This window comes from Chrysochloris asiatica, unplaced genomic scaffold (assembly GCF_000296735.1).
Source record: "Chrysochloris asiatica unplaced genomic scaffold, ChrAsi1.0 scaffold00003, whole genome shotgun sequence".
NCBI classification, from domain to species: Eukaryota; Metazoa; Chordata; class Mammalia; order Afrosoricida; family Chrysochloridae; genus Chrysochloris; species Chrysochloris asiatica.
The window spans coordinates 21,877,319-21,891,600 of record NW_006408521.1 but is presented as its reverse complement, the minus strand read 5'-3'; the positions used below and the strand labels follow the sequence as shown (position 1 = coordinate 21,891,600).

At 39.3% G+C, this 14,282-nt stretch overlaps 1 protein-coding gene across 1 annotated transcript in view; it reads left to right on the top strand.

The window, feature by feature from the left end:
- The first annotated feature begins 10,095 nt into the window (after nucleotides 1-10,095).
- Nucleotides 10,096-14,282, top strand: part of BLNK (B-cell linker) — a 91,278-nt gene continuing 87,091 nt past the window's right edge. The window contains exon 1 of the mRNA XM_006831187.1: nucleotides 10,096-10,223. Within this exon, the coding sequence (XP_006831250.1) occupies nucleotides 10,177-10,223 (47 nt within the window). The 5' untranslated portion in view covers nucleotides 10,096-10,176. The remainder of the gene's footprint in view (nucleotides 10,224-14,282) is intronic.

The window sequence follows — 14,282 nt, the reverse complement described above, 5'->3', positions numbered from 1 at the left end:
TGGAGGAGGTTGGAGTAGAAACACCAGTGGACCAGGAGGAAGTAGTCCTTGCAGCTAGCATCCAGTACTTATCCACTGGGGCTTTTTGATAGAGATGAATTAATATGGAGCTCTAAAGTACCAGGGAGTTCTAATACCCCTTGATCGTTCTCTGGATGGACTTGAGTATTAGATACATTTGTAGTCCTGCCATTTTAAAAAACTTTTATTACAAATATTTCAAATATATTAAAAGGTTTGAAAGGATGGTACAATGAACATCCATATACTTGCCAACCTGCTTCAACAATTACTAACATTTATAAACTATTGTACCACATGAAAGTAAATTGTAGACATCATGACACTTACACCTTAAAATCATCAGCATACATCTCCCAAAATGTCCTAAGAATCCAGTTCCTCAACAACATTCTACCTACTGGCTTTCACATTAGTTAATGATCCTTGCCTTCATAGGCTATTTCTTTGGAGTTACAGAATGGTAATTTTCTTACTCTATCACTCAGTTGGAGTCCTGGTGTGGCACTGTGAGCTAATGTGCTAAACTTCAAAGTTGGTTTGATCCTCAAGGTTGGTAGTTCAAACTCACCAGCCGTTCCTCAGAAACCCTATACAGAGTCACTATGAGTCAGAACAGACTTGACGACACTTAACAACATCATTCATTTGACATTTGTTAGTTAGAATTCTTCTGTGAAAATTGGAGAGGATTTTTAATTTCTTCTAAAAATGTTAGGGAAATAAATGAAAATTATTTTTCATTTCCACTAATCAGAAGTAAGGACTTGATGAAATGGTTATTTCCAATAGTGGTAAATGATCTGATTTGGGGGTTTTGATTTATTATTATGAAATAGTAGATTTTTAGTTGTTCATAGAAATTTTCTCTAGGCTCTTTCAATGTTTGTTGTTGTTGTTAAGTGTTGTTGAGTCAGTTCCGACTCATAACAACTCTGTGTAAGGTTTCCAAGGAGTAGCTGGTAGGGTTGAATTGCCAACCGTGTGTTTAGAAGTTCAGTGCTTATCCTATAGTGCTACACCTGTATTGCTAAAAAGTACTGAGTTCAGATTGATATTTCCAATTGAATTTGACATTAGTGATACTGTTTCTCTAATTTTATATTTGCAATTTTTTCTCTTATACCAAAATTTTTGTCTCATTGGCTGTGACAATGGGCTCAAACATAACAACAATTGTGATGGAGACACAGGGCTGGGTGGTGTTTTGTTCTGTTGTACATATGGTACACTATCAGTGGGAATGGACTCAACAACACCTAACTATAATTAATATTAGTGTATTTATTTTCTCTACAATATAAAAAAATTCATTTCAAGGTCATAGTATGTATTTTACTACTAAAATTTAAAATACCAAGTGAAGTGTGATATTTATTTGCAGTAATTTTTTCTATTCTTAGAATATGTTTCACTGAGAATACACTGAGAGCTGTGTCCAAATGTATCTGAAATAATTGTCTTCTTTTTGCTCTTAGCTACTAAATTAAAGGTTGGCAAATCAAATCCACACAGTGACAGAGCAAGAGAAAAGGTTGGCAATCTCCTTGCATAAAGATCAGAGCCAAGAAAACCCTATGAAACAGTTCTCTTCTGTAACACATTGGGCCACATTGAGTTGGAATAGGTTCAGTGGCAATGGATTTGATCTTAGTTTGGGTCTATCCAATATGATGCTATCATTTTAATTCATTAGCTTCCATTTTCTTTCTTTCTCTTTTTCCTTCCTTCCTTCCTTCTTTCTCCAGCTCTCTCTTTCTTTCTTTCCTTATTTTTTGAGTCCTGGTGTGGCGCTGTGTATTAACGTGCTGGATAGCAAAAGGAGATTTGATCCACAAGGTCGGCAGTTCAAACTCATCAGCAGCTCCTTGAAAACCCTGCAAAGGGTAGCTATGGCTTGGAACCGACTCGATGGCACTTAACAACAATTTTCATTTTAAAAAAATTTATTTTTTCTTTGTGCTTTAATTTTGTTTTTAGGATATGTCAAACATTTACATAGTCCAAAAATTAAAATTCTATAATAAGAGAGATTCAGAGAATCTGCTAGTAACATCTTTATCTCTTTTGTTCTATTTCTAGCTTCAGTCTGCCTCCTATAGATGATCAGTTTTATTCCTTTCTGATTTACCCTTCTAGCATCTGTTTATGTGATAATAAGATGTGTGTGTGTGTGTGTGTGAATGTATGAGGGAGCTTCAAAAAGTTCATAGAAAAATTTCGTTATCCTTTAATTCCACTTTTCCATGAACTTTCTGAAGCTCCCTAGTGGACTCCTGGTGAGGCACTGTAACATAAACACAGGACTGCTAAACATAAAGTCAGTGGTTCAAACCTACCAGCTGCTCCTTGGAAACCCTATACAGGGTTGCTACGAGTCAGAACTGACTCCACAGTACTAATAACAACAAAATGTGTATGTGCGTGTATAATAGAATATATATAGTTTTCCTCCCTTTTTGTAAATGTAGTTTACACTGGCCTGACTGTCTACTTCATGTGACCATATCCTGAGATCATACCATACCAGTACACAGAGAACTTCCTCATTCTTTTTTAACAGATACACAGAATTCCATTATGGGGTTGGACCAAAGTGTGCTCATCCAGTCTCTTACTGATAAGCATTTTGATTTTTGATTTTTTTTTATTGCAAATAAAATCTCAATAAATATTTGTGTACAGATAATGCTTATGTTCTTTTGTGAAGATGTGTCTTCAGGACATTGTCCTAGAAGTGAGATTGCTAGGTCACAAGTTTATTTTCTTATACATTGCCATTTCTTTCCAGGGATTGTAAACATGTTTATTCTTGCCAGCAAGAGTGTTAGTTTCTTCACATCAGCAACAGTGTGTCATCAGATTTTTGGATTTTTACTAATCTGTAGTTTTAATCTTATGTATTTTAATATGAGTATGACTAAGCCTCTTTTCATGCATTTAAAGGCCTCTTGCCCTTCATGTTTATGGTTTTTGTCCATTTTTCATGTATTGTTTTTGGTTTTGCCATCTCAATTCCTAGGTACTCTTACATATTAGGACAATAATTAGCCTCTTCTATGTGATCCATGGAGTCCTGGTGTGGCACTGTGGGATAATGCTCTGGACCTCAAGGTCAGTTTGAACTGCAGGTCGGCAGTTCAAGCTCACCAGCTGCTCCTTGGAAACCCTATTCAGGGTCGCTATGAGTCAGAACTGACTCGAAGACACTTAACAATGTATGATACGTAATACTACTCTTTACTCGTGGTTTTTCTTTTGTCTTTTGACTGCTTATGTGCTTTTTGACATAAAAAAGCTCTTTATGTTTCTCTAATCTAATATCCATCTGTTCTTTGATTACGTCTTATATTAAATTATAGTTCAGGTCACAACGAAATGCAACTGCGTTTTCTTCTGGTGTTTATATGACTTTACTTTTTACGTTTAGAGCTCTGATTCATTGGAGTTTTTTTCTGGTAACTGGTTTGAGGCATAAATCTAAGTTTTACCTTTATTCCAATTGTTTTACACTTGTCTTATATTGAAAAGTCCATCTTTTCTGCATTAAAGGCTCCTCATTCTTCATGTACCTAACTTCCTTATGTACTGCAATCTCTATCTGTGCTTCCTCTTTAGTTCCATCAGGCTGTTGGACTGCTCACCCAACAATATCACACTTTTTAATTCTAGAAGCTTCATAATATGCTTTAATATCTAGTCCCCTTCTCACTCCGTTGATCCTCTTTTTCAGGATTTTTTTAAACTATTTTTAGTCTATTTTTTTATGGAATTAAAAAATCAGCTTATCTAGCTTAAAGGCAATGGACCCTGTTACTATTTTTACTGGTATCACATTGCACTTCTATTTTAAATTGGGAATAGTGGACATCTTTATGATATTCAGTCATCTGAGCCAAATATATGAAGCATCTCTCTATTTACTCAAGTCTGCTTTGGTTTGGGGACTCTGAATTCGGTGGACTTCTTGGGTAGGAAGAGGCTCAGAAGACTTGTCAGAGCTTACCTAGATAAAAGGTAGTAGAAATTAATGCTTACAGCCACAGCATCTGCTGCTGAGGGTCTCTGCAAGTGTCTCCATGTCTTCTTGGACATGTCCATCGCTTGGACAGACATCTCTGTCTTGCTACCCTACATGCTTTCTGGCTTCATCATGGACCTGACTGATAGGGAGGAGCTGATCTCATGATTGCCCGGGACCCCATGTGTGTCTGCCTACCACTGTTGATGGCTGTTTCTGACTTGTGACTGGGTCTTGTGACTGATGATCTTGTTTGAGAAACAGTCTGATCAAAGGATGACTATATGCTGGACATTAGTGAAGAACAAAATGGACATTCTAGGTGAGACTCTGGAGTCCTGGTGTGGCACTGTAGGATAAGCACTGGACGCCTAACCACAAAGGTGGCTGTTAAAACCCACCAACTAATATTTGGAAACCTTATACATGGGTCAAACTGATCAATGGCACTTAACAACAACAACAACAAGGTGAGACTCAGTCACAGAGAATCACCAGTGATAGTCATACATGGTCTTAGAAGAAAGAAAACGCACTAAAGAAGGAACAGGGGGGTGGGAATGAGGGCAGATCTAGCCACAGAGAAGTAACAAGAAACTGAACAGTGGTCCAGAGGGCCTAGGCTGGGGTGAGAAGAGGGTGAAGGTAGAAATAGTTCAAAGGGGAATCTTGTCAGCAGATTGACTAAGAGGACTGAAGCTAAGGGAGGAGGTGAAGATGAGACACAGACTGGGACTTATCCATCCCCAAAATGTTGTTGTTGTTGTTAAATGTCATTGAGTCAGTTCCGACCCATAGTGACCCTGTATAGGATTTCCGAGAAGCGGCTGGTGAGCTTGAACCGCTGACCTTGCAGTTCAAATGACTTTGCAGTTCAGCACACTAACCCACAGCGCCGCACCTGGACTCCATCCCAACAATAGGCTATTGTAGTATTCTTGGTCAATAGAGCTTGGACTGATACAATGAATGAAGACTGTTTTTACCTCAACTTTTCTCCTGATAATGCAGGTGCCTCGTTCTAGGTCAATTTGATCTACAGAATGATGCGTTTGCTAACAGATAAAATAGGGAACTCATTTATCTCACAGAAAGTGAAGCCTAAGCTCAAAAAGATCTTGCCCCTCGGTTCAAACCACAGATGTTCTCTTCATTCTTTTTCCATGTCTGCCCTCCTCCCCAAAAAGGAGGAGGACAGACAAACTGCCATCAGCATCTGCTGCATTTCCTTTACTCTCTTTGCCTTTTCCCTGGTGTCTTCTGTTGTTTTTCTCCACTAGTACATCATAACTCCTTAGATTCCTCCCATATTCCATCTGCACTCTTAACCAGTTCTGACTGAGAAAGCCTTACATACTGGAGGTTGCTACTACTTTGGTCTGCAAGTGTCTGCTTTTGTTGTTGCTATAGAAACCACCAGTAGCACACAAAAAAAGGAAAGAAGATGGGAAGGAAGGGATAAAGTGAAAGAAAGAAAAGGAGAAAATCAAAGAGCAAGAACAATGTTTATGAGGGTCAGAAAGACAAGGTGTCCTTGGATAAGTCATATCACCTTTCTGTGGTTCAGTTTCATATCATAAAGTGGGAATAGTAACAATACCCACTTCATAGAGTTATTGTGAGGCTGGGCATCATGGCGGGGGGTATGGTTCTGCATCGAGTAGAATGCCACACCTTGCCTAGTTCCTCTGGCAGCTTGTCTAAACTGGCCCTGGAAGAAGAGTCATCAGGCAACAGAGTAGAGAGAGGAAAATGTGGCTGGTCTCCCAGAGCAAGAATTCACTGAAACTGTGTTCCTCAGCACAGGCTCTGGTGAAGCCTTGGGCCACTTCTACAGACTCTTAGTCCTTCCCCCACTTGGTAAGCAATCTAGAATGAAGAACCAGAGGTTCTTTTCTGGAAACTTTAAAGCAGGACCCCTGCCCAAAGGTGAAGGAAATCTGCATAATTCTGAGACTGTGCCCATTGGTACTAATGTGTGTCCATTGGCCAGTGTCCCAATTCCAAGTCAGAAGGGACCTGAGCCTCCTTGAATTCCATCTGCTTTACCATGTAGGTGAGGATTGAGGCCAGAGAGCCTAACTGAATTGTTCAAGGTCATGGCTATTTGGTGTCTGGATACCAGGGCAGGGTCCTGTGCCCCTAGATGAATCACAAGATCTCCTTAGTGATGGTACAGCTCTGAGATCAGCAGCTTAGTTACAGAAATAGACTTGGGTTTGAATCCCAGCTCTTTACACTGGTTAGTGATACAGCTTTGGTCCAGTTACATAATTTCTCTAAGCATTAGTTTCCTCAATAGTAGTCATACTACAAGCACATGGATGCCATTCAATAAACATGTTGTTGTCATCCCATAAGTATAAGAGAAAAAAGCCCAAGAGGAGCCAAGGCTAGATGGGTCTCATCACTAAGCTCTAGTATATTCTTTCTCCTCATTCTCAGGTCTTGTCATCTTACAGATTTAACTCAGATGGAAGCAGACTGTCTTAGCTTTGCCTTATAAAGCCACATTAGAGTTTCTCTTATTTAATAATCCTGATGTGGCACTGTAGGATCAGCACTGGACTGCAAACCACAAGGTGGGCAGTTCAAACCCACCAACTGCTCTTCGGAAATCCTATACAGGGTCACTATGAGTTGGGACTAACTTAATGTCACTTAACAACAATATGTATAAGATATAAATAATAATAAAGTGATCATCTATATGCTCACTACTCAAAAAATAATACACCACCATCAACTTTGAAATCCTGTGTACATCTTCACCCCAACTCTGTTCCTTGGTTACCATCCACTGAAATCCTGTGTACACCTTCACTCCAACTCTGTTCCTTGGTTATCATCCACCTGAGCTTTTATATTTTTCATTTCCTTCCTTGGTTTTACCAAATTTTTATGTATTCCCTAAATAATATATTATTTAGCTTCACAGGTCTTTAATCTCATTATGAATGGGATCATTCTGTAGTGTCTTCTGTGTCTTGCCATATTGTTTTTTAACTTAATCCATACTGGTGGGTCTAAGTGTAGTCCATTCATTTTATCATTGTTGTTTAGTACTCCATTGCATGAATGTTGTTGTTGTTAAGTGCCATCAAGTTGGTTCTGACTCATAGTGACCCTGTATAGGATTTCCAAGGAGCAGCTGGTAGGTTTGAACTGCCAACCTTGTGGTTCGCAGTCCAGTGGGTATCCTACAGAGCCACACCAGGAATCCTATTTCATGAATATGCCACAATTAATGTATCCATTCTCTTACTGAAAGACTACTTGGTTATTTCCATATTTGTTTGTTTGTTTTTTACTATTTATTTATTTGTTTGTTTTGCTATTCTACACACTCTTTCCATGAACACTTTTGTACTTGACCTTGGTGTATACTTAGGAATGGATGATTGTGACATGGGAATGGACATGACCAACTTTATTAGAAAACACACACTGTCTCCAAAAATGATTACATCTATAAAATGTGTAAGCTCTGTGTACTTTCATCAGCAGCGTATAAAACCCCAATCAGACCTGCTGCCGGTGAGTCGATTCTGACTCACAGTGACCCTACAGGACAGGATAGATCTGCTCCAGAGAGTGTCCAATGCAATATGATTCAGGGAAGCAGACAGCCACATCTTTCCCCTACTTAGTGACTGATGAGTTCGAACTGGTTTTGGTTAGCAGCCAACTGCTTAAGCACAGTGCCACTAGAGCTCTTTCTATCAACAGTGTGTAGGAGTTCCATATTCTCTTTAAAGTTGAGATTATACATTTTCCCTATCTTTTCATTACAAATGTCCACATTCACTGTGCTGTGTAGATGGATCCTGAACATTTAACATGGTGTGCTGGTCTCCATGTGCTGTGGAAACCATATTATGTGGTCTCATTCCCTTTACAAGTCATCAATTAAAACTTGTTGTTGTAAATTTCCATCCTTGCCTCAACCATCATAGTAATCCGGTTACAGCTGCAGAGAGAGCAGGCATGGCAGGTCTGGAACATTATGGTGGTCATGCTGCATACCACGTGGGGCAAAATGTCCAGTCTGAAAGAGCAGACTCTCGTTTTTATCGTGTCAGACTGAAAAAGAAGAAAGACAAGTTGCTGTAAAAAGAAAAAGCAGAAGTGTAACTTATACCCCTGGTCTTTTTCTCTGGGGAAATAAGTTACCAGACCAGGTGCTGAGCAGAGTGACTGGTTGAAAGAAGAGTCAAGGAACTGATGGGGTGCACTTTACAGTAATTTAGAAGGAACGAGCTAGTTGTTATCATCCCGTTCAGTGAAATTTGATTTTCTTGATCTTTGATGAATTGTACATACTTAACATCCTGGTCTTCTGGATCCGTTCAATTAGGAACCTGGGAAGTGTTTTAGAGCTCCTTCATGATATATTGCAAGAAAATTAAGATGCTTCTTTGGGGTAAATAAATTACTGGAAGAAGCAAGCTGTTGAATTTTCTTCCTGAAAGATCATCTGCTCTGTTACTAACCTGGCCAGTTTGGTGGCCTAGCTCCACCCTTTAAAGGTCTGAGGATTCTGCTCCTAAAACATCTGGCTAAACCAGAAATTAGGAGACAAGGCATGAATGGGAATAATCAAGATTTATCTGGAGAAAAACAGAACCTCTGTTTGTTCAAAGAAGAGGTCCTGCAAGAAGAAATGCATCTACTGTTTTCACTTCTGCCACCGCCACCTCCTTCTCCACCCTACCCCAACCTCTTTTTCTTTCTCCTTTTCTTTTGTCTCTTCCTCCTCTTCCCCCAACTAACGTACAGACCTTGGGTCTGCAACAGGAGAGGCAACTCTACTTTGTCCCTTCTGCATATTTTTCAGACCCAAGAGATGGCCAGTCACCTTAATAAATGTGAGAACCGTGCACTTGACCTCTTGTAGGTGAGCAGGGCAGTCCTGCTGGCTACATGGAAAGTGTGTCTAGGAAGAGAAGGGTTAGTCCCTCTCACTGTGTCCTCCCTAGTCCTAGGCTGCCTTCTGTTCTCTAAATGATGGACTAACAATCATTATTAGTAATTATTGCTGCTATTTAGTGTACTCATAATAGGCTGAAGAAACTATAAAATGTTTCAGAAAGGAAGTAGATCTCTCTGGATGGGTTTGGCCACATCCAGGTATGGTTGCTTTCTCCCAGCTCCTTACCTGTCCCTCTTGCCTGGGCTTTGCATACCCATTACTGATCTCAGATCTGACATGCCACTTGGGTATGGTTATGTAGGAGGGGACAAAGACAGGAAGGAAAGTGACACTCTACTTTTAGAGGAACTTCAGAATGGCCGGCTGTTAGAATTACATTGATGGGAGATTGTGAGATTTGTTCTTGATTGACTTTTGGGTATACCCAGGTTTCACTTGACAGCATCTAGCTACCAGTATGGTAACTCCAGACTCCACAAGCCCAGTAAGGAGACCACAGTTCTTATGATAGAGGTCATCTCTCCTTCCCAGATCACCTGTCTCTATCCCTAAAAGAGAATTTTCATCCCATGTTAGCTAGGTCTCCAGAAAAGGAGAGACCATCCCAGTATTTATTCAAAATAATCTTTGTGGGGATGAAGAAAGACGGAAGAAGCAGTATTCATTTTTAAAAGCAGAAAAAGCTTATCATGACTTTAAGCAAATGAAGAAAGCCCCAAAGAGACATCAAGATGGAACGGATTATCCTGCTTTTCCTTGAGGCCAGGAAGCTGCTGGTGACAGTACGTCATGACACTTACTGAAAGCAGGGACTAAATGTATACAGGACAAACAGGAAGTAATGACCAGCCAGAAGCTTGTCCTGCTCTGGTTATAAAAGAAAGCAGCTGGAAAGAAATCTGCATGCCCAATAGGTTTCTCTATTAAAGTTTACACAACGTGGTATAATCAGTCAAGCTGGCTGGCTACGCAGATCACATGATTATGTAGAAACATGAAACTTGCTATGTGCTCCAGCAAGTTTTACCTCACCCTAGTGCTGTAGTGTCTGCCAGTAGCCAGTGCTCACTCTCAGAAATCAGATTCAACAGACGGGGCACCCTTGAGACTCAACGCTTACCATGCTACTCCCGAGGAGGGCCAGGAACTGCTGACGATATCACTGGACGATTATTCCTACTGTTTACAATTACCAAAAAGAATGGACAAGCTTAATAAAATAACTGTACCAGCCAGTCAGAAGTTGAGGTAAGATTTTCCCTAACCAATACTTCTCCTATTTTTCCTTTTACTTTAAAAATATTCTTACTGTATCTCAGAAATACTGAAATCCTGGAATACTTTGCTAACTCTAAGGCAGTGGGTGGGAACTACCTCAGGGAAGTAGATTGAGTTTTTAGAGAAGTGTGTAGTAGCAAATGGGCTTGCTCTAGCTGGCTTTTCCCAATGACAGATTAAAGTACAGAGGTGTGGAAAGGCAATGAAAAAGAAAAGCTAAGGAATTTAAATTCTGCCACGCTTTCAGAGTTTTTAATGCAATAAACTTTTTTAAAGAAAGGTTTTTCTAAACTGAATCCTCAACTATTTCATTGTGAATTACTATTTAATTTTAAGAGCAATGTTAATCATTTGTATCCATCATAGCTTTATTGTCTCATTTATTCTGTGGGTGTGTATCATAAGTATCTTTGGGTGAGTAGATCGATTTTTCCAGCATTTCTATGCCACTGTTATAAAAATCTATAAGTAGGTACTTAAAAGGAATCAATAGAAATGGGGCAAGGAGCAAGAGTCAAGAAATTCCTGTCAGTTATGTAAAAGATGACTTTCTACACTTTAATTTAGAAAGTCTTTTGGTTTCATTATAACAATGTCATGGCTTTTGGAGATTAGAGTTCTTAATGTTCGATGAGTGGTTTATATTCCAAACTATCATTGGAATTTCAATTTTCCACGGAGTGATATGACACAGGTGGCAGATAAATGATCACAAATAGCAAGGACGTAAAGAATTTGAATTTCAGGACAAAATTGAAGAAAAATAATCTGAAAACTGGTTTAAAAAATTCCTTCACAATTAGAATAAGGATTTTAATGCCCAATAGCTGCTTGATAAATGGTAGCTTAAAATGATGAACTTTTGATCTGGAATTGGTGGGCAATGACTGTACCAGCTTGTTGCTAAATGCGAGCAGTGTGGTCGGCACTAAGTACTGAGCGAGAAGACACCTCAGTTGGGCCCTTTCTTGCACTCAAATTGCTATACTTTCATGGGGGAAGGCAGCAGATAACACATAGCAGACAGTAAGTGACTCAATGGGAGTAGAATTGGAGTAGTTAGAGAATGTGTCATGGAGAAGATGCTTCAAGTGGTAAGCTTTAGGAGGAAGGCCGTAAGATAAAAGTAACTGGAGAGTTGAAGGAAAACTACTATGTGTGTGAAGGAGGCAGTAGCAAAAGCTGAGGCTCAGAGCTACACGTGAGTATGGTCCACTTCTGGGATGAGGAGGAGAGTTTTCTGACCCAACGGAAGCAACTGAGTAGGTCATGTAGGACCGAAGGGTCTAGTAAGTTGGGCATGTAGGATGAGATCAGATCCCAAAAGGCAGTTAGGGCTTCAACCATACAGCACTGGAGGCATATCCACACTCTTCAGAAATGTCTTGTCAGTAGGTCTAAGGAAGGGGAGAAGGTAAGCAATCCAGGCATCTATGATTGTAGACCTGAACTCAGGACACAGCAAAGGGAAGAAAGATGAAAGAATTGTCAAATAAGGGTATCAGGGTCTCTCTCAAATGAACAAGAGGGTTCAAAAAGATCTTTTTTTTTTTTTTTTTCAGATATTTTTCATAAACCTCTTGTAAAATCAAGATGGACATTTAAATAAATAAAAACAATAGAACCTAAATTATTTTATGGTTCCTCCCTTTGGGACAAAGTACAGCAGAGTACCTGCTAAGCAATGTACAACCAGAAATTATAGAGTAGAAAACCAAAATTACATTGTGAATAATCATATACTATATTCATCTGCTCAGACAGAAGTAACTTTTTTTTTATTTCCATTTGGTTACTCACTTGCCTTTACAGAGTTGGCCTGTTTTGGTAAATTGGGCACTGCTGACGTGGAACTTTCCAAAGGAAAAGAAATGTAAACATGGGCTGGAAGCGTTCTCTTAAATCTTTTCTGTAGTTAAATGGAATGGTGAAGAATAGACAGACAAAATGCTTGACCCTTGAGATTTGTAGTCTTTGCTCTAACTGGTTCACACCAATTCAGAAAGTTATCTAACAGAAATTATTTGGCACCAGGCAGAAAAGAGCTGCTGTGTTCATAGTCCTGGGCTTATCAAAGCTTAATGAGAACTTGCTCAAATGCTTAATCACAAAAATAGAGAAACTGTGAGTGTCTGTCATGAAAGTTAGTAAGGAAGACATTGAACCCTGGGATATCTTCCCAAGGCTAAAAAGAAACAGAAGCAGAAGGAGTAACCAATAAGGGAGAGAAAGTAAAATCAACAAGGAAAGAGGGGCACACAGGATTGTAAGGAACCAAGCACTCCCAAAATTGAAAGAGAGAGAGAAAAGATGGACCAGCTGAGTTGGGAATGGGTACTTGTCTTCAGAGTTTCCACTAGGGAAAAATTGAGACAGGCAAGATGGCTAAGTTGTACCAGAGAAGCATGGAGACAGTATTTTATTTTCTCCTATTGAGGCACTAAATGGAGTAGGATCCTGTGTTATAGAGTTCATAAACTCTCAGAACCTTTTAGTTGACTCTTTGGCATGGTTTCCCCTTGATTTTAAAAGGTAATGTTCACAGAAACCCAACTGAGACCTGGGTTTTCCGGCCTTGACTCTAAACATTCCTATGATCATAAAAAGTTCACTCTTCTAGGGAAACACTTCAAGATTCACAAGATCTCAGTCACATTGTGTATATTCTCATATCTTTAATGGCCTTTCAACTGACTCCTCATTTGTACTTGTGTAGGTTCCTTTTAGCATTCAGACACAGACCCATTTACCTTTTTTTTTTTTTTTTTTTTAATGTTTTATTGTGAATAGTTCACATGGAAGAACATTACTTTTACAAGACCCATTTACTTTTATGAATGGAAAGACAAACCCCTCCAGGTCTCTGATACAAGTGTGGTCAGTTCAGTTCTCTCCAATCCTTAGTTTATTGTTTAATGACCATTGCATTTTTCAGCCAGATAAAATGCCTCTGCTGCTGACTAATAGTGTGACTTTAGGCAAGTTTCTGTAACCTCTTTGGTGCCATTTTATTTTTACTGGAATAAAGTTAATAATGTTGTCAGGACTAAATAAATTATTTAGTCAAACAATTGGTGTATAGTAAGTCTGGCATATATATATATATATATATATAGAGAGAGAGAGAGAGAGAGAAATTATCAGAAAAATAAATGGTAGTTATTAATATCATTAGAGTTCTGATGTGGCGCTATAGGATAAGTGCTAGACCACAAGGTTGGTTTAAGCTGCAAGACTGGCGGTTCAAACTCACCAGCCGCTCCTCGGAAACCCTATCTATACAGGCTGGCTATAATTTGGAAATGACTCAATGGTACAGTTGTGCAATATATTTACTGAACATAAATATAGGACTTTACATGGATCCCTGATAAATTGTATGTTAGTTTCGGTTCTTCTTTCTAGTCATTTTGGCTATTTTCGCCTATTGATTCTGTCACCTGTGACATAGTTTTGTGTGGACTATTGACAGGACTCTTTCTCTGCCTTCATCTAAGTGGCTAACGAAATGGTTGTGCCCTGTCTGTATCTCTCTGCTAAACCAGGATCTATTTGATAGATTCAGGGACATGATTCCTCTTCTCAGGTCTGAGAATCTTCTATTGGTATTTACTTGACTTGTCTAGTTCAGTTCTTCAGAAGGAAACTCACCTTCCCTTCACTACCTTTCCCTCTGGTCCTCCCTGTTTCAGTCCATGGTATCATTCTCAATTCTAGCTCTGACTCACAACTCCAGACACCAACACTCATGCCCACTCACCCACCACACCCTGCAAAGTCTTGGCTTTGTGATGCTTCTACATATTACCCAATTTTCCTCTGTCCGTGACAGTTTGGGTGAGGAGTTATCAAAGGGAAGAGCTAGAGGTCCTGAGCCTACATTCCAATTAAGATTATTTTGGATTTCTGTATATGTGTGTGTGTTTGTGTGTGTGTGTAACAAAAACCAGATTCCATGAATACATGCACATTAAGATAAGCATTGTTCTCTCCTGGGGAGACAAAGATTTTCAGATTTAAGTTTCCCAG